This window comes from Scomber japonicus, chromosome 7 (genome assembly GCF_027409825.1).
Source record: "Scomber japonicus isolate fScoJap1 chromosome 7, fScoJap1.pri, whole genome shotgun sequence".
In the NCBI taxonomy this organism is placed as follows: Eukaryota; Metazoa; Chordata; class Actinopteri; order Scombriformes; family Scombridae; genus Scomber; species Scomber japonicus.
Window position 1 is genome coordinate 1,822,798 of NC_070584.1, and position 21,805 is coordinate 1,844,602.

Sequence of the window (21,805 nt, forward strand, 5' to 3'; positions counted from 1 at the left end):
ATATCTGGATTGATGTGATCGCTTAAAAACACTAACAAAAGGCATAAGCCTAACTGATGCACCTGAGCAATCAGCTGGTACTCCTGTCATGACATCTCTACCTGCTCCTAATGATCCACTGGTTTTATCACCAGAACCTATATATCAATCATCTCTGAAATGTACATGAGAATGCATGCAGGTCTGTTTCTCTGTGCAGTGTTCAGTGACAGTCCAGCAGACATGGTAACTGGGTCGCTCTCCACTGAGCCGCAGCATGACTGAAAGGTGTGACATGCTGATGCACAGCTCCTGTGTTGTCTGGCTGAAGATGATGAAAGCTCCATGAGTGTCTGTGTGAGTGATCCAGAGCACTGCTGTCTCTGCTCTCTGTAGATATTCTGCTGCTCTCGTCTCAACAAACATGCTGCAGCTGGATGTGCACTGAAAGAAGTCTGATTTAACTCAATTCTTTCTTTGTCTGAATGAGGGCTGTGGTGCTGTTCTTCTGTGCAATGACAGAAGAAAGAAGGAGAAGCTGATAAGACACTGACACAAGGCGTTGGGTCGTCCTGGGGACAGTAGAACATGTGTGTGATTATTTATTTTATTTATTTATTATTTTAGTTTAAACTGAGCAAATGTCGAACTGAACTCAGCGCTGACTACATTGGCCGGCAATGGTATGAATATATAAGCTATAGAATAGAATAGAATAGAATAGTCTTTGTACATGTACAACGAAATTGAAAGCAATCCTTATTGATGCCGTAAGTTTAAAAAAGTGCTTATAAAACAAAGTATAACTATTAAAAGTAAAAGGAAGGTGAAACGCATAATACACACACAAGACATTCTACATGCTGCCGTCATTATTGCACAATGTCCCTTAATATTACACAAAAAAGCGTTATTGCAACTATACAAAATCAGGTTTTTGGAGCATTTAGGAGAGTTATGGCTTTTGCATAAAAACAGTTTTTGAACCTGTTGTCCTGTAACGTTTGCCTGATGGCAGCAGTTCAAACAGATATTGTCCTAGATGGGATGGGTACGTGAGGATGCCGTGGGCTTTTCCAGGGAGGGTAGAGGTAGGACTGGGCAATAAATCAATATTATATCAATATTGTCATATTTTATAGATATCATTTTAGATTTTGAATATCATAATATGGTGATATGAAGTGTCTTTTCCTGCTTTTAAAGGCAGCATTACAGTAAAAATGTCATTTTCTGAGCTTAACAGACTGTTCTATTATCTTTCTTCATCCACTTAGTCATTATATCCACATTACTGATGATTTTTTTTAAATCTCAATGCATAAATATTTAGTGAAAGCAGATATATATATATATATATATAGTCAAAATATAGATATTGAGGTATTTGGTCAAACACATTGTGATTATGCCCATATCGCTCAGCCTTACATAGAAGGCAGCTGATAATCTTCTGGGATATATTTATTTATTTTTGTTTGAATCTATTAATCTATTAATCTTATTTTATCTATGAATGTGTGTAAATGGGTGAATGAGACATGTAATGTAAAAGTGCTTTGAGTGGACAGAAATACTAGGAAAGTGCTGTATACATACAAGTACAGTCTATTATTACTACTATTTGTATGTGCACAGTAATGATGCTTGGATTGCAGTTAGCCAATATCTTCAGGTTGACTCATAAAAATTAACACTCTGATTAACAGCAGACAGCTCGTAGGTGGTGAAATAATCCATCATTAATGAGCAAAGTATTGATTACATTCTCTAAAATGTGAACAGAGCAGAGCTGCAGACAGCTTCATTTGTTCATCAGGCCCAAATAACTGACTCACAACTAAGCAAACTAACAACAGGGTATACTAAGAAATATACACTTACTAATAACCATTATTTCTACAATTAGAGCTGACAGTTTGCTGGAGAAATTGGTGCAGTCAGCATGCAACAATCTTTTCAGACTGAATGGGAGCAGAGCATCACGAGAAGAAACAGCAGGCAGCATACATAGCTGGATACATGAATAGGAAACTGTAATGCAAAGGCACAATACACCATGGAGACATGTATAATTACTGAAAGCAGCATCTCTAATGTTGAAAGTGAATCTTTATAGTAAAAACACTCCAAACAGACAGGATTTTGGGAGGGTTTACTCTCACTTTGGGATGGTTAAAATAGTTTTTCTGGATGGTTCTGGGACCTGGAGCCTCACACTGACATGAAGAGCCCACAGTGCCTCCTCACCACATCCCAGCAGTGTGCACTAACAACATTAGACTACTTAATATCATCAGCGGTGGAGCTTATCAGCCATGCATAAAAAGCTTTCTTTACTAACAGCGCAGTTAACCATTAATGGAGAATCAATCACCAAGCCAACACTGTGAGCCAGCTGGCAAACCTGTCACAACTTCAGACGCTGAAAAGGAGTTAAAGCGGTGTAAAATGAAAGACGGGAAAAGCTCTGGGTTTGGAATTACTCTGCAGTGAAGCAGAACAGTCTAAAAGGTCTCTGATTTCCCAAGCTGTGTGGAGGTGGCAGCCACTGTAACAGCATTACAATGACAGTGCAGAGCTGTGGAAGTGACCTGTGGCCTCGTCAGTGCTGAGAGTCAGAGGGAGGCCAGTTTGGGTTAGGGCCCCCTGACCTGACCCTGGCTCAGAGGCCCATGGAGTGTTTGGGTCATGTGTTGGCTTTACACACCTGTTTCCGGAGGAGGACGTGACCTAACGGCCATAACTGCCACTTTCACTGCAAGTCAGATGCATGCTTTCACGCACTGGAGCCTTTGTCACGGAGCGGGTGCTGAGGTTGGTGTTTCAGTGAGGTACAGCCAAGATAATATGGCTTTACATGATTTACTAATAGCGCTATTTTTGTTTGACTATTTTGTCCCTGGACAGATGTTGCACAGTAAGAATATACAATTAAAGCAGTTAAAAGCAAAGCAATAATGAGAAGGTGCTGTTAATACCAGTAAAGATAATATGTCCTAACTAATATAATAGTACATTATTGCATACACACAATCATTCAACAGAGAAGGAAACACATTTCAATTTTTTTTATTCGTTATATATTTCAGGGCCATCAGTCAGTTAATACAAAACAATATTACTTGACTTTTTTTTTTTTTTTTTTTTTTAAGATTTTGTTGGCATAGACACCTTTCATCAGTAGATTGACAGGAAACATGGGAGAGAGAGGGGGGGATGACATGCAGCAAAGGACCTCTGATCGGGATTCGAACCGGTGTCGGCTGCGTATATGGTATGCGCTCTAACCACTCGACCACCTGCGTGCCCATATTACTTGACTTTTAATAAAAATATATGAAAATACATTTTCTGCCGCCTAGTTTTGCTAGGTCTACTATAATATGATAATATAATAGTATAATAATGCTAGGGGGACGAGGGGTGGAATTAAAGTCTGTGTAAAGTAAGAATAAATATGTGTTCTAAGTTTGACATACCACAGAAAAGTGTTTTGTTAACCACCCTGCTAAATTTGAATGATTAAAAAAAATATATGCCAAATATATGAAATTAGGCTTCAAAGTTGTGTAAAAATCAGCCTCTTTCTCTGCTCCCAAACGCTGTGGGAGTGCCCACCGAGTCCACTGAAACCTCGCCCCCTACCAAGTGTCACCTGTCAATCAAAGTCACCACCTCTAACAGAAACATGGACGCTACGTCTGAGAGCTTTCTGCTGCTAACTCAGCACTAGCTCGGCTGCTAGCTCGGCGACTAACTCGGCTGCTAACTTGGCGGCTAGCTCAGCAGCTAACTGGCTAACTGTAGACTGTAGTAGTAGTCAGTGATGTGCGGTGAGATTCATGTCTGGTGAGGCACTGACTTCATCACAATCAGATTTACAAACATGAACCCTACAGAGTAGCTTATTCACCATTTGATTGGCAGCAGTTAACAGGTTATGTTTAAAATCTCATATCAGCTTTCTTTACACATACAAACTGTAGCACACAAAAAAAACACATTTAATATAAAAAACGTAATTTTGCTATGTAATCATTCATACTGAAAAAAGGCCAGACAAGAAGGAAAAGAAACGGATGACTTGCCGACTTGCTCACTGTAGTTGTAGCTTACTGTCACTTATTCTGCAGCTAATGAGTCGTAATAAGAATCACTGGGATCGGGAGCGCCCCCTGCCATGAGGCCGGAGAACTGCGTGCCTCACTTAGTGACTTTTTGCAGCCGTGCTGCTCATCACACGAAACACGCTACAAACACTGTACATTATATCATCAGCTAAACTATGGAATTTTAGTTCATATAGTAAAAGTGTTTGAACATGTTAATAGCGACATACAGAGAGACAGCTGTACAGCTGTACTGTCTCACTGCATAGCATGCCAGCGCAGTAAGCCGAGTCATTGCGCAATCCATGGTGAGGCTCATCTCGCTGCTGCCTCACTGCGCGTCTCTTTTCAGTGTTTGATCAGTACATGTGAAAATTCAGCAATTTTGAATTAAAAATAATCCGAAACTATAACGATATAGTGCAAATCACTGGACAAATATAACCATTTATTATTTTTTTCATTTTTAAGTCTTTTTCCATGACCGCACATCACTGGTAGTAGTAGTGTGTACTGAATGTATTTATACCTCTACAGCAGCAGGGGCGGGTTTTTGCCAATCACTGCTGCGTTACGTAATGCGGTGGTTATTTTCAGACCCGCCCACTAAATCCTGAACACAGAAATCTTGAAACACAGTTTGTGAAGCCTAGCTCCACAATTCAAATCTAAATGGTTGAAATGCTTTTTACACCTTTTTTAGAAACACATTTATGACCTATTTAGAAGAAAATGTCTGAATTCACTTTACACAGTCTTTAAGGAGTGGGTGCTACACTTTTTGTAAAAACGGCCATTATGGGTCGGGACAGAGTTGTTTACCTTTAATTCCATACATACATAATGTAACAGACATAGTTTCCAAATTGCCTCAATTTTTTTTTTTTGCATTATTTATGTCAACATAAATGATTATACAGCCTATTGTGGAGCCATAATATCTACAGCATCCTTCTATTAGGTCACAGTTGGTTCAGTTTGCTAAGAATGTGGAGCTTAGGAGAGCGTGAGAAGACAGAGCTTTAATGTGTTTTCCAGAGAAGCTCATCTGTTGTTGTTAAGATTTAGTTGGACTTGTAACAGTTATTCTCTGTTTGTATAATTTAGCAGCAAGTGCCATCATGTCTACTAACTCCACTGTGTCACTGTAGAATCCACATCATGGTCTACCTGCTGTTTATTTATTAAAACCTCTACAATGTGTTAGTATAGTAGATGTGTTAATATGTCTGTTTACATGAGCGAGTGTGTGAACTGTGTGACCTTCTCTTACATTCACACTCCAAAACAGGCTTATGAAGACTTTTATCCTGACCTGATATATTTTATTCTCCAAGGTGAAGCCAGTCATCATATTACCTGGTGTGTTTGCTTGTGTTGTTGTGATGATTAGATTTCAGTGATTCCTTGTAGTCCTTATGATGACTCTCCCGTCTCTATGTGGAGTAGCTCTCAGACAGGCAGCAGACAGCACTGAATGCCACAGATAAATGTGACCATATCCAATGCAGTGTTTTTAAGCTTTTCCCCCGCCTTGTGCTTTTGTTTTCCTGTCTAAGTAAAGGCTCTAATGTTACAGATGGGATTACATAAATGGTGAGCATAATACAGCAGGAGCCTCATGTTCACACACTGACAATATATTATGAAACTTTAGACAGAGCGGCTCTCAAAATCCCTCCTGGAATCTCTGGTTCTCTCACGACCCAACGCCACTGAGGTGAACGGCCACGCAGGTCATTAAAGGGAAACTTCTCAATGTTTTTTTTCTTCACCGGCTGCTAGTTTCAGTGCTGGAGTTTCGATGTGGCGAGCCGTTGTAATGTCAGCATTTCTAAGTGGAGAGAGACGGGTAGCGCCAGCAGCAGGCCGGCTCATTGGTGTCTTTCTTAAGGGGGGAACTTCAGGATTGAAAGAGAAACGCTGCCACTAACAAGCTGTCTCATAAGCACCCTGGGGAACACATGTATAGGAACTTTTTCCTCACACTGAGCAGTGAACAGATGTAATTGACTGACATTCAGATTTTCCAGTTAACGAACTAAAGCGATGTTCCAGAGTGTAGAATTAAAAAGGGTTTGAAGCACTCTCTGTTGAGCAAGACATGTTGAATGACATGAATGTGAGAGCTCTCAGCAGCCTTGATACTCTTTCACAGTGATTCCACTGAAAGTCCATGTAAAGTAAGAATAAATATGTGTTCTGAGTTTTGGCCACCCTGCCAAATTTGAATGATTAAAAAAATCGCCAAATATATGAAATTAGGCTTCAAAGGTCAGCCTCTTTCTCTGCTCCCAAACGCTGTGGGAGTGCCTGCCGAGTTCACTGAAACCCTGCCCCCTACCAAGTGTCACCTGTCAATCAAAGTCACCACCTCTACCAGAAAAATGGTTTCTGGCAGAGCTTTCTGCTGCTAGCTCGGTGGCTAATTCGGCGGTTGACTCGGCGACTAGCTCAGCTAACTGGCTAACTGTAGACTGTAGTAGTAGTAGTGTGTGCGGAATGTATTTATACTTCTACAGTAGCAGCAGTGATTTTCAGACCCGCCCACTAAATCTGAACACAGAAATTTTGAAACACAGTTTGTGAAGCCTAGCTCCACATTTCAATGCTGTGTCCTACATTGCGTACTTCTGTACATACACTTAATCATTTGAGTGCATCAGTGTGTTCGCAATGAGAAGTATGGAAAAATGCAGTGTACTATGTAAAGTATGAGTACCTTGATGGTTCACTCACAACAGTCAAAAAGTTGTGTGTTCAACTATGGACACTTCTCGCCCTCAACGGTCGCCATCTTGGCTATGTAGCAGAAACGGAGGGACCACTGCTCAAACAGGAAATGGTGGTTGAAGACTACGGTAACTATGGTGAACATCGCCGCGTTATCCACATTATACATGTGTTATTGCACCAAGCACCATTATTGGGTTCATTTAACAGTCTGTAATGATTTGGTACTGCGAACGATAACGTGAATGCTAATGCTAACTTGCTAACTAGCTAATTGTCGTTTCCAGTAAGTGTAAGTGTTGATTTTGATTCACACAAGTTGTTGTACAGAGTGTACACAGTGTACTAATGGAAGTATGGGATTTGAGACACAACACTACTTAAACTAAATAATTACAGATATTTCAATGCACTCAGTGTCAGTTTGACCTCCACATAAACTGGTTTAGACCATCTTTATAAACTTAATGAAAACGTGATCCACTGACTGCTGCTGTTTTTGGCTCCATCAGACTTAATCGCAGCAATGTCACTGTGTTGCCAAACTTTGATGTGTAGCCTACAACATAATGATGATCTGTAAATGAGTAATCTATAGTTATCCTTTAAGTGAGAATAGTTTATGGGATTTGATTCAGGGAAAAGTGGTGATGCTACAGAGAGGAGAACACATCTTGATACCATGTCAGTGCTGTACGAGCAGCTGTCAGTAGACTTAGTCTTGACTTTGGCATGAGATCAATTTGTTTTGACATTACATTTGTAAAAAAAGTTCTTTTTTGACAAGCTGTCCAAGCTATTGAGAAGAAAAAAGACCCTAACCTACTGCATCTATGCCACGTCAAACAGGTTAGGTTTTTAAAAAAATGGAAATCTCTCATGACATTGCTGAGAAAAACATGAAAGAGATTTCATGGTACAACCTGGAAAAGTTCCCTAGCTCTAATTATGAGTGTTTTATAAGGGAGGAGACAGCCCGGAGTCATGTGTGCCTGGCAGGGATAGACCTGCTGCCTGCATACCACAGTCAAACCTGCAGCTTTCAACAGCTCTGCTCTCCTGGGACGCGGGTGCAGCAGGTTGTTCCTGGACAGGCCGGCCTGGTGAGGCATATGAGCCATGACATCACTATTTACTGGCACAGTTCACAAGTTCACCACCAAAAAGCAGAGATAGAAATGCCAGCAGGACAGATTTATTCAGATGTGTGCGATATGAGGTCATGGTTTCACTCAGCACTTACCCAAGCCTGAAAATCCAAACGGAGAGAAAGTAGCCTGAGCTGAGTCGGGATGAGGAAACTTGAACCATCACAGTCAATTTTAATAGGCTGAAAATACCTGTCAATCAAGCCATAACATATTTCTTCTTCAGTAATGGCACAGATTGAATAAGTGAAGTTTGGACCTATCTGATGGACATCTGCTAGTGACCTCATCACAAGTCATTTTGATAGGCTTCAGCATTCAGTTAAAGTTTATGTGTCAGTCTTTCTAAGTGTGAAACTGTCTGCTGATATGGCTTTTATTAAGTCACTCATTAAAGTCACTAGTTGCTGCAAAGCTATAACAGTGTCATTATGAGGTACAATAAGTGTATTTTGAATTATAATTATTATAACCTGACTGACACTGAAGTTTTAAGGCTGTTACCAAAAACTAATTAAATAGAAGAAAAAGGATAATGCTGATATCTACAGATACCTTGTCCCCCATAAACAAAAAAATATAAAACCAATATTTTTGATACATACATCTAAGTATTAAAGAATCGTGACTAAGAAATGTGGTGAATAACACTGTTTCTAAACGACCTCAAATATATCTCTGATATTTCTTAACTCGGTTTTTGTTCTTTTCTTCTTTTTATTCACCAAGATTTCAATAAGCTTGGTGAACCTGACATGATTATACAATATAATAGCATTAAAGTTTCTTTTGGCTGTGGTGGCTGTGGCTCAGTCGTCATACACCAATCAGAACATTGGTGGTTTGATTCCTGGCTCCTCCAGTCTACATGTAAGTGTGTCCTTGGGCAAGATACTGAACCCCAAATTGCTCCTGATGGCTGTACCAAAGTTGTATGAATGTTAGTTTCCTCCTGATGAACAGGTTGGTACACTGTGTGGTAGTGCCTGTCATCAGTGTATGCATGTATGTGAATGGGTGAATGTAACATGTAGTGTAAAAGAGCTTTGAGTGGACAGAAAGACTAGAAAAGAGCTATATAAGTATAGTCCATTTACCATTCTTTAACATAAATATATATTAACAGACCCGTTGTAATTCCCTATTAAAAATATAGCTATATATGATTAGTTAATATAATGCCCCTTGAATCATTTCATTCAATGTAACAGTTTTGTTTGCAGTCTGCTTCTCTTTTGATCTGTACAGTCTCCTCTTTATATCCTGGATTGATCATGATGACAGTAATAATTATATTCGGGGATGATTTCATGTTTAATAATACCATTGAAGACATGAAACGCTGCAATGAGGCAGATGGCAGATGAAGATGTGTGTGTTTGTCTGGGGGAATTGAGATAAATAGGATTTATTTGCATATATAAGTTAAAGTGTGATAACGGTTCACGATGTCAGTCGCTGTTCCACAGTCAAACCCAAGTGGCTCATTTAATTTAATTAGCTCCATGGTTTTACTCTGTGAGCAACAGCTGGACTGAATCTGTTTGTGAGTGTCAAACTCTCCAACTGAGCTCTGTGCTGTTAATAAACAGTGTCAGGTTAGATGTTTTATTAAAACGTGTCAGATCATTCAAATAGATGTCTAAGAGAAGAAAAGACTGAACAGCAACAACAAGGAAGACTATTGGATTCTCACTTTGAGGTAAAATGTTTAGAGAAAAGACAAAGTGTAAATCCCATTTCTCCCAAGTGTGCTTCAACTCTTTTCTAATTGAATATAGTGTGTGTGCAGTGCTGTTATGATAGTCTCTCTCTCCAGGGAGGCAGAGATGACACCCAGACAGCAGAAGCATTGTCCCATCCACTGCCTCACTGTCTTCTCTGTCAAAGGAAAACAGCCAGACAACCAGTTGAGACAGAGCTACGCACGTCTCCCTCTGTCGTTGCCTCTGTCCTGCTGCGACATGCCGGCATTTTTCTCTGTTTTTCTCTCTCTCTGTTTCACTTGTCTTGTCAGGAAATGCAGCTCTGTGAGGACAAATGGACAGATAATGAACAAAATAGTGCCAAAACATTGCCAGCAGACATCTTTATTTATATTATTTGGCTTTCAGATTGTCTTTGGAATGCTCTCCCAGCTTAAAGCTACATTTTGATGGCTTTTTTTTTCAAAGGACAGCACTCATTTTATTTAGTGTTTTTAAAAGCACATAAAGCTCATTATACTCTGTAGGTACATAATGAAAATATCTTTCTGTGCTCAATTGTTGTTTATTTCACGTTTTCAGTCTTTGTAAATACAATATTTTTACTCAATATCTTTATTTATTTTAGAACAATTTAAAACACATAGAACATAATACTCCCACACACAACCATGCAAAACATACCGTCCCCCCACCCACATATACAAAAGTAATAAAGATTAAACAAAGTACAAAAAAACATTTTTTGTCATTTTTTGAATAAAGTTAATAACAGATAAAGAAAAAACGTAAATATGTATTAAATAAGAAAAAAGTAATATAAAAAAATATATACACATATATATATAACTGTACATACGTTGGTTGAAGACAATATTAGATTGAACTAATATCGGATCATTTCACACCAAATAACATAAAGCTTGTCCAGGTGTGTAAATACAATATTTTTAGTTGTAAAGTCATTTTTGCATCCTCACATTGTTGCATTTTTGTAAATACTCTTGCTTTATATATTTCTTGGTCATATATGTCCAGATTATAATATCTTTAAATATGAAATATTGGCAATTCTCATTATAAGCTTCACTTCCTTGGTGTTTCTGAAGTTTTTGGATGCATTTTTTTCATGTGTCCCAAGCATGTATGTAATGTTGTATGTTATTATGTTATATGGGAGTTGGGAGGCATAATCATCACTGACAGAGGTCATAATCTCCTCCTGTGTATTTTTATATTGTCAAGTGATAACAACTAAAGCATATGACAGCTGACTAACTCCATCAGCTTGAAATGAACAAAGTGTGGTTGAACACACAATGTAAGCAAGAATCGTATGATGATAATTCTCTTGTGAAAACTCAACAGTGAATTCTGAAGTGTTTTATTGTAATAGCAGGAACATTTAAGTAGCTCTGCTGTCATGGAGTGTCCCATTGCTGTGTCCAATTTCTGTTCTTGCCAAACAAATTAAAATTCCACATCGGTGCGGTCAGCGGTCAATGCTTCCTGCTGGTTTCATGTCCTTATTACAGGCACCTTGGCCAGCTGCTCCTCTTCCCCTCTCAGGTCAAGCCTTTATGCTTTCCTGGAGCTTGGAGGTTGCTGCTGTTGTTGAAGTGTATTGTATTCAAACATAGGCTGGCTCCGGGGGCCAAGACCCCACCTCATGCAGACGGGTAAAGGATCAGAGACTGGTGGGGTGGGTGATGGAGTGGACTGGGTCCCAGGAATGAACAGGCATGCTTCACTGTTATTATATCACATGAACATGACTCTGCCCTCCGTGCCACCCCTGCACTCCTCCCTCTCCATCCCCCCAACACACGCCAAGCAAGTAGATGTTCCACATAATTATTGTCATCCATCACCCATACGGGCTCCACAGGCCAGCCAGAGCCCAGCCTGCCTTCATATGCTCTCAGTGAGCTGCAGGAGGCACACACACCATTTTTCTCTCTCTGTCACATGGATGTGAAGGCAACGCTGGAGGAAACCAGCAGTTAATGTTGTGCTGCATACCACAATTTAGTCTTCCGTGTCAGTATGAGGTCCATCATGCTACTTCAATACCAAGTCAAACAAGAAACAACATTGTACAGCAGAGTGAAATGCTTTAATGCCACATCTCACTCACAGCATGTTATAGCATTCAGATAACATCTAGTGGTGCATTCAGTGGTCTCCATTTTTTTAAAAAGATGTATCTTTTCTTTTTTGAGCTGTTTGGCAGTGATGTGAAAAAAGGTCTGAGTCAGGTTTGAACCTATAATGACAGATGTATGGTGCAGACCTGAAGTTTACTGAAACCTACTAGGCAAAGCAGGAAGACAATACCTAGGACTGTAACAATTCATTTCATTGAAATAAAGCACCAGAATAAGATGAAGTGACAGTTTAAGCAGAGATTCTGAACAAATTTGAAGTGGCAACTAAAATGGAAATACTGAAAGGAGAGAATTATTCAGTTTAAGTGCAAGTGCTGAGTGAAAGTTGATCAGTTGAAGTGTTAAAAGGAGCTGAAGTGTTAGCTGAAGTGTAATGAGTGATAAAGAAAGCTGGACGTCCTAGATCAAGTATCATTTAAATTGATCTCCTCTTTCAATTAACAAGTAACAGTTGAAGTCTTAGCAGCGAAGTGACATATTGATACCAATTTAAATATGACTCAATCTGGATATGCTGACAGGAAATGGAAGGTACTGAAGTGTCAGTTTAAAGATGAGTGCTGAAAGAAGTTGCTGAAAGGATGTCAGTTGATGTTTAGGCAAATAGCATAGTTAAAATCTTGCAGGATTTTGAGGCAGTTGATGTGATCCTGACCTTAAAAAAAAGGAAAGCCATTAAACAATTTCAAAAAAGTGTGTGTCACCTCCTTGGTGTATTGTAGACCTCTCCACCTCTGCCTCTGAATACAGATGACTGACTCCCTAATTTATGTAACAGTTTCGAAAGCATTGTTTTAGTAGTTAACAACTGGGATCTTTATCTCTCTTCTTGAGTTATATGGTCCTGATGGTGTCAGTAGTGTGGTGCCACATGTGCAGCCCTCTGAGTCATTTAGCTTACAAACATTCATTAAGAATATGGACTGAGGCTGATGCTTCAAACCCCTCCATTTGGCTGCAGGCTCCGGTTCCCAAGTGGCTCTTGTCACTCGGGCCTGTCACTTGTGTTTGGGGAGACTGAGTGGCCGTCCCTGATTACAAAACCTCCAACCTTATTAATCTGCCTGATGAAAGACGTCATCAACCTCAAGTGCCCCAGTGTAGTGCCCCAGTGTAGTGTCCCAGTGTAGTGTCCCAGTGTAGTGCCCCAGTGTAGTGTCCCAGTGTAGTGCCCCAGTGTAGTGTCCCAGTGTAGTGCCCCATTGTAGTGCTCCAGTGTAGTACACCAGTGTAATGCCCCAGTGTAGTGCCCCAGTGTAGTACCCCAGTGTAGTACCCCAGTGTAGTGTCCCAGTGTAGTACCCCAGTGTAGTGCCCCAGTGTGTCCAGGAAATCCTTCAACACTTGCTTGGGGTCTTAACACATACTTGGGGACACTTGGCAGTTAAAGGGAAACAAGTGCTGTGTTCGAAACTGCATACCACTTACTACATACTTCTATACTACATACTTCCATCCTACATCCTACACACTAAACGACCAGATAGTAAGCAGACCGTTTACACTGTAGTAAACTACATGATAATCCACAATGCATTTCGTTCCTACCCGGCTGAAGCTGATTTCATTTTAGCTCTAACTCTGTAAATATAACACTTTATCCACATTTCTAACCATTTTAGGAGGAAAGTAAAGTAGCCCTTTAGATCCATAATGTGAGGCTAATTTGTCCAAATAACACCTGTTTAAAGTTTTGTTCGTGCAAATTCGAAGCAACTCAAGTTAGCCGTAGCGAGTAACGCATTTCCGGTCATTTTCACAAAATAAAACACCTGTTGCCTTTCATTATTAAGAAAACGATATAATTGGTGTTTTTATTTTGAAAACAGGAAGCGAACATACCCTAGCTGTAGCTAACTTGAAACCATGAGGTGGTGATCTGTGATGTTTGTATTTTAGGTTTTTTTCAGATGTTACATTGCATCTTGGGTAATTTGAGTGTGAGTAGTCTCTAGTAGCTCTTGATGCATACTCTGCATTTCTGGAGAATCTAGTAAACCATCCAGGAACTTCTCACATACTCTAAATCACATACTACGCAGTTGAAACACACTACATACTTCAAATGACGTCAGAGTTAATACGAGTAGTAGTAGTATTAAGTATGGAAAGTATGCAGTTTCGAACAGACCCTCAGTTATTTTTCAACCTGTAGCCGGCAGCCACGAGTCAGGCTGCAATGTAATCCCAATGGGGCAGTAGCGCCCCCTCACTGTCATGGCTTTTAAAATCTTTTTAGAAGATTGTGAGCTACACTTTCTGTACTCCAACACAACAAACTCCTCCACTTCTCTCTCCAACTCAGTCATGGTTGAATATTTAATTAAAAAAAGAAAGGAAAAGAAATAAAATATAAAATATAAAATGACAATAGTATAGTTGACGTTATATACTATTGTAAGCTGTTAAACTCAGATGGAGAAGCGGTGAAAAAACAGCGTCCTCTCCGCTTCTCCATTGCCATGACAGCTGATATCAACAGTAACTCCCCTCTTACAACATTTCAGAAGGATACTTCTTTGAGTGAAGCTTAGTTAGATACAGTAACAGACTGGATCACGAAAAAAATGTTTTACTTCTCTGTATGAATTTTTTCCATAATGTTGTCAATCTGAGCCTGTCAGTAACCAAATGGCAAATGGTAAATAGACTATAATTATATAGCACTTTTCTTTTTGACCAACTCAAAGCACTTTTACACTACATGTCACATTCACCCATTCATACACATTCATACACTGTTGCTGCAGCCATCAGGAGCAATTTTGACACATCCAAGGACACATCTACATGTAGACTGGAGGAGCCAAGAATCAAACCACCGATCTTCTGCTTGGTGGATGACAGCTCTACCTCCTCCACAACCGACCAAAAAACAAACACTTTTAGTGGACAAACGAGGTTCAATTGCCCCATCTCATTACATAACAGCCTGTGTCACAGCTGTCAGCTGTAGCGCTCTCGCTTGGTACTGGACTGATTTCATCATTAGTCATTTAGACAGAAGAAGATGAGAAAATATTGTTTAGGTTGAAAAATACTGACATTACCCTTTGATTTAAATATGTAACACAAGTATGCACCTGGCTGAGTATCAGGAATGCTTGGTAGTGACAGAGTAAAGCTACTTAGAGGGTGTTTACAGATCATTTTCCCTAATACCTGCATCTATTTTCACACTAACTTCTCTGTTCTCTTTGTTATGTATTTAACAGTCTAGTACACGGTGTGAGATTTCTGCACTTGCACTTCATGAATGTGACTCATCAGCCTGGTTCCAGTCCTCTGAATCCCTGCTAACATCTGTGATTTTTTAAAAATATTCAAGCTCATTGGTGCCAAAAACATATTAAAGCGATGGTTTGGTGTAATTTCGACCTAGCGTCATGTGCACCATGAGGTCTATCTAATCAGCGTTTTATTTAAATTTGGTCACAAATTAGTGGAGTCAGAGTCATCAGCCGAATGCCTTAGTACAGGCGCTAACAGGAACACCAGTGTATCACGTAAATTACTCCACTAATAATGCCTGGATTGTTATCAAACTTCTACAGTAGTACAAATAGCGACATCCTGCACAGATCTCTAGATGTGCTGTGCGGGATCTCGCAATATTTCGACGATGTTTACAGCTTTAGCAGCATTAGCAGCAGCTGCAGAGTAAAAGCCATCAGGTAAGTGTTTATTTTAATAAACTCCTAGTGTACTTACAAACTTTCCAATGCATCGATTTATGAGTAAAGACCCTATTTGTACTACTGTAGAATTTTGATAACAATCCAGGCATTATTAGTGGGGTAATGATACACTGGTGGTCCCATTAGCGCCTGTACTAAGCCATTCGGCTGATGACTCTAACTCTACTATTTTGCGACCAAATGAAAAAAAAGGGCTGAGGTGGTGTTTAGATAGACCTCGTGGTGCATATGACGCTAGGTCGAAATTACGCCGAACCATCACTTTAAGGTTAAGGTTCAATACCCAACACAACTAGTCTGTTTAAATAACTAATCAAACCAAATCACAACTCACACGTTCATCCTCATCACATCCATGCTTCTCACATGAAATCCAGTTGTAGGATGGTATCGTTGCTTGTTAGGATGAAGTCTCCACTGCAGTGGCGACCCTTCAGTCATTGGCTTCTAGGGATTTTCAAAATGAATTGTAAGTCCTTTTCACTGGCTTTAAGTCATCCAGTTAATGGATTATAGACTCACACAACATTAGGCGAGAGGCGCTGCAGGCTGTTTACAAGCTGCTGAAGCACATCAACCCAATCGTCTCCTGTTGCTTCTGTCAGTGCACTCTCATCAGGTAACCATGGGACATAGTGCAAGAATGTACTTCCAGCTATAGAGGACATACTTTAAAAAGGTTGTAGTCTGTTTTCTTTTCCATTTTGCACTTGGGTGGCTCCACTCTTTCTTAATGCAACAAAGAAAATAAAGAAGAGTTGTTTATCTGTTGCTTTTAACATTGGTCAGGTTTAGTCCATTCACATAAGAGAAGGTGTAACAGTTAATAAAGATAAAAACCTCATATTCAACATGTCCGTAATTGACATTTTGCCCTGGGTTTTGCCTCCCAGGTAGACTGTCTGAACGGTTTATTGGTGGTGATTAGATGTATCTGCCGATTATTTTATCATTTTTATCACCTGAAGACCTTAGAATTGAACATCAATTAAAGACAGGACAGGAAAGGACAGTTATTATGCAAATGCAGCCCTCTGAACTTACAAAGCATTTTAATGTCATTATTACTAATTATTTTAGAAGGTGTATTAATCAATTTCATCTTTTATTTCTTATTTTCTGTCAGCTTCAATTCAATCCAATCCACTTATGAATATCACCTGACATTTGAACTTGTAAAATATTCATAAATCAAGTTTGGATTCATCCCTTACTGACTGTGTGACAATAGGAAGGAAAACAGTTTTAGCAGCACTTTACCGAGACAGACGAGCAGCCGGGCAAATGCTGTGTCTGGAGAATTATCAGCAACATGCTATGCTAATGATGTGTCTCTGCAAAGGAGGTGTTTGTGTTTGTGTGTGTGCATGTGTGTGTGCATGTGTGTGCATGTGTGTGTTAATGTTCAGCCCTGGCAGCTGCTCTGTGTTTGGACAGAGAAGCCTGGTGTGGTGGCTGGCTGTGACGGGAACCCTGTGGGAGATGCTGTGGGTTCCCTCTCCCTGGTAATTAGAGTGGGCAGGATGCTGGTGGAAAAAAGATACACACACACACACACACACACACACAGACGGTGGTAGTCTCTGGCAAAGACATCAAAATATTGGAACACACACACAGTGAGAATCATATGCAGCATCCTACACATGATACATTGCTTAAATTGAGCAGCTCGTTTAAAGTCTGTGTAAAGTAAGAATAAATATGTGTTCTGAGTTTGACATACCACAGAAAAGTGTGTTGTTAACCACCCTGCCAAATTTGAATGATTAAAAAAATCGCCAAATATATGAAATTAGGCTTCAAAGTTGTGTAAAACTCAGCCTCTTTCTCTGCTCCCAAACGCTGTGGGAGTGCCCGCCGAGTCAGCTGAAACCCCGCCCCCTACCAAGTGTCACCTGTCAACCAAAGTCACCACTTCTACCAGAAACATGGACGCTACGTCTGAGAGCTTTCTGCTGCTAACTCAGCTGCTAGCTCGGCGGCTAACTTGGTTGCTAACTGCCTAACTGTAGTAGTAGTTGTGTGTGCTGAATGTATTTATACCTCTACAGCAACAGGGGCGGGTTTATGCTAATGCAGCAGTGATTTTCAGACCCGCCCACTAAATCCTGAACACAGAAATCTTGAAACACAGTTTGTGAAGCCTAGCTCCACAATTCAAATCTAAATGGTTGAAATGCTTTTTACACCTTTTTTAGAAATACATTTATGACCTATTTAATGTGTTTAGAAGAAAATGTCTGAATTCACTTTACATGGTCTTTAAATAATTATTGAGTAATAAACATGGATTTATTTAACTTTATTTAACTTTATTTAACTTGTTAAAGGGAGAATATGCAGCTATAGAAATGTCATCTTAATAATTGTGCACAGCTGGATTCTCATGAAAAACATGTTAAGTTTAGCTTTGCTTTACACTTCAAGGCACATGTTGTCAGCATATACAAGAGATAGAATCAATTCATAAAGAAATGCACTCCCACGCAGCTGTTGAAAATGTACAGTCATAGTGCAGGTAGCCTCAGAACAGTTCAGGATTAGATAGAGGAACAGAGGCACACACACACAACGCTAAATAAGCATGATGCTATTTTGCTTGACAAAGGCCTGAGGCACACTGACTCCTGTATTCTCTGTGACAGTTTTATATTCTCTATCATAAGACTCATGCTCCATCATTTTTACATGTGATTTCAAAGAGTTACATAAGAGAAAATCACCAAGAGAAAACAAACAAAGGAGATTAAATCTTCTAAACACACGATACAAGATGTTTGGTAGAAGAAGCAAGCTGAAGATAGTGTGAAGTTTGTGCTGAGGGTTGGAGATAGAGTCTCATAACAATATAAAGTGGGAATGTTGTCATGGTGATGGTGGCAGAGGAAGGTCAGGGGTCACTGTTGGACATCACAAATATCCACAGCAAATGTCATCTTGCTGTTAGCTTATGAAGGTACAAAGGTTTGGCCAAAGAAAGCATCCTTCCTTGATAAGATAGGAAGAAATATGATATATCAGATCTGACCTATGTTCATGTGTGTGACTCTAGCGGCTGTGTGAATGATGTTTTGTCTTTGAAGGGCTCCGTTATACTCATGCACACAAATGACAGATGTTCCCTCATGCATGAAGCACACACAGTCCTTTCCCTGTCATAGTGAACATGGTTGTAGAAATGACACCCTGTAGTTGGATGTTGGAAATTAGATTTGACCTTTCAGAATAAAGGTGAAGCGAGCCTGACATTGTGATGGAGGGAGGAGGCGGAATTGATGGTTTAAAGTGTGTGACTTCAGTAAAATGGACTGTAGTAAGTTTCCTGTTCACTACCACTGTTATAAGAAACACTTGTTGTGTGTTTTATCCATGAATACAATAATCCCCTAACTTCAGTTAAGTCCTCATTTCAAGACAAACTACAGTCTTTTCTCATACATAACCAGGGTTAGTTATTATTATTATTATTATTATTATTATTATTATTATTATTATTATTATTATTATCATTATCATTATTATTATTATTATTGTTGTTATTATTGTTGTTATTATTGATCCTTTATTATGTGATGGTAAATGGCCCGCAATTATATAAGAAATATGAGATAAGATCAGATGAGATAAACCTTTATTAGTCACATGATGGAAATGTACAGCGTTACAGCAGCAAGTGAACAATCAATTAATGAAAAACAAAGAACAATAAATAATTAAGTAAAACGAACAATATGAGCAACAGGAAATAAAAAATAAAAATTGGTGTAATGTTAATATACCTGAGCGTGATTATTGATATTGCACAGATTTTAAAATAAAAAAATGTATATTGTACAGTTGAACTGACTGACTGACCTGAAATACAGATATTACATATATGTTTCAGTGACTGTTTTTTGTGTCCATGTGGTTTCATCACATTTAAATGGGTTCAAATTTAAGATTAAACATATGAGTAACTTACACACATAAAATGTCTGCTTTTTTCTGACATTTTGAGAGAATATATTACAGGATTATGGCAAAAATATAAATGGTTAACAAATGTTTAACAAATCATTCAGCTTTGATAATTAAACCACACTGTAGGTGGATACAATATATAATATTTATCATTATTTTGTGGTTACACCATTTGACATTTTCAGGAGCATTCAGTCTTACTTTTGGTAAAAAATGGTGCAAATGTCATTTCAAATGATATAAAACCAACATAATGACTAAATGTACATTTGAACAAACCTAGCTTTAACATATTTTGAATTATCATCTTGCCAGCCCTTATTTGTCACTGATCCATACACATATAGCATCTTTCTGGTCTTCATCATAAACCAATAATTCTACGCAATTATGTGTACAGCACAAGAAATAGTTATTTCAATAATGATAAATACATTTTTGTGTAGTTCTTCTTCAAACATAGTGGCATTAGAAAACAGTCATATACATATTTTTGTGATTTGTACATTTTGGAAGGAAATGACAAACAAAGTCATCCTGCTGATCAGGATCCGATCAGAAAATACTAAAGGGTGTGCTTTTAATATTCTAAAACTGATACTAGAATTCATCCTCTGAGGCTGCGTTCACACTTCAAGCCAACCGTTACCACAGCAACCTATCAGATTGGTCATTAATGTGGCCCAGTCTGAACAGAGCCCAATCCCATTCGGACACTAGCTAAAAACAGTGTGGACAGTCAGACCTAGGAATCAGATTTGCCTGCAGTCTGAATGCAGCCTGAGAAACATGAACATCCTAGACTGATGCTAAAACATTATGATTTGAACCTTCCATGCTTCACATTACCCTTTACTCTGAAACCCTGATTCAACTGCCATTCATGAGGCTGCTAGGTGAGAACGTACTGTATATACTTCTGTCCCTGCCTAACCTACCAAAGAGGCTCAAACAAATAGTATGAAGGTACCATTTAGTTTTCTGTCAAGAATGTAATTATGTTCTATGGTGGTGCTGCAGGCTAGGCTTTATGCACAGGCCTGCTGGGCTCAGACTCACTGAGGTTGAATAAAAGGAGATATCCTGTTCTATATGTCAAAACCACCTTCCTCAGAATGATGGATAGCAGCTCTGTCAGGCGCATAATGCTCTCTAAAGAGGCAAAATCCTCCTTCATTTTAAAGCAGCAATGCCAATTACAGCTACAGCTCAGGTCTGCCATTCCACACAGGCTCGGTTCTGGAACACTGAGCACTGAAACCTAACTGAATACATTCAGATTGGAGATTTACCTCACATATTCATGCCGTTCGACAAACCCAATCTCTCTCACACACACACACACACACACACACACACACACACATATGCATGCACACAGGTAGTTCACAGCAGAAATGTTGCATCCTGTGAGTGAGCAGTGGTCTGTAGAGGAGCAGCTTCAAAGTTTCCATCACTAGAAAGTGTTGACATGGCTGAAAAAAGACTGATGGTAAACTTCCAGGCAGGCATTTGTTTCACTAGCTGAATCTCACTTTTAGATCTGTGCATTAAACATTTTTAGTCTTTAGACCCAAATAAACAAGAGATTAAAGTGTCAGAGGGATCGCTTCTCCTTCCCCAATCCACTGTATGTTCTTGTAAAGGGGCATATTTAGTATAGGGTTGATGCTGCTGTTGTAGTTTCTGCAGTAAAGAGATTTCAGACTCAACTATCTGCCATCTTACTCAGCTGTTTATCTCCTCACAACAGGCCCAACACTCCTTCCAGGCTCACAAACTCATACTGGTAAATATAGCCCACAGTACACAGAAGCACATGGAGATACAATGACACACACACACACACACACACACACATACACACAAACACACACAGACACACACACACACACACACACACACACACACACACACACACACAGACACGTGTAGACGAATAGCAGCTGGGTGTTGTTGCCTGATAAAGAAGCAATTAAAGCCATCAGATTTCAGTCTTGTGTTAGAATAGCTGTTTATTTACTTTCTGGCCTTCCCGTCTGCCTAGATCTGTTGCTTTACTCACTGGTGACATTGAGAATTACTTTATTTGTCTACTTAAGTTCTCCGTCACAGCTCCAAAGAGGATTTGAAGCACACTGCTGTCTGTATTCAGTGTCATCTCCAAATTGTGGACACTTTCTTTAACTTTCATGTCATGCTGTGAAGGCCATCTGTCACAGAGTTCCCCTGCAGTGACATCAGAGAGACATTGTGACATTTTAATGATCCTCATGGGAAAGCAGCGTGTCATTG

General features: G+C 39.4%; 1 protein-coding gene across 1 annotated transcript in view; it reads left to right on the forward strand.

Moving 5' to 3' along the window:
- Positions 1-7,690: 7,690 nt before the first annotated feature.
- Positions 7,691-21,805, forward strand: part of st3gal3a (ST3 beta-galactoside alpha-2,3-sialyltransferase 3a) — a 47,691-nt gene continuing 33,576 nt past the window's right edge. Inside the window, 1 exon segment of the mRNA XM_053322284.1 lies at positions 7,691-7,927. Within this exon segment, the coding sequence (XP_053178259.1) occupies positions 7,691-7,927 (237 nt within the window).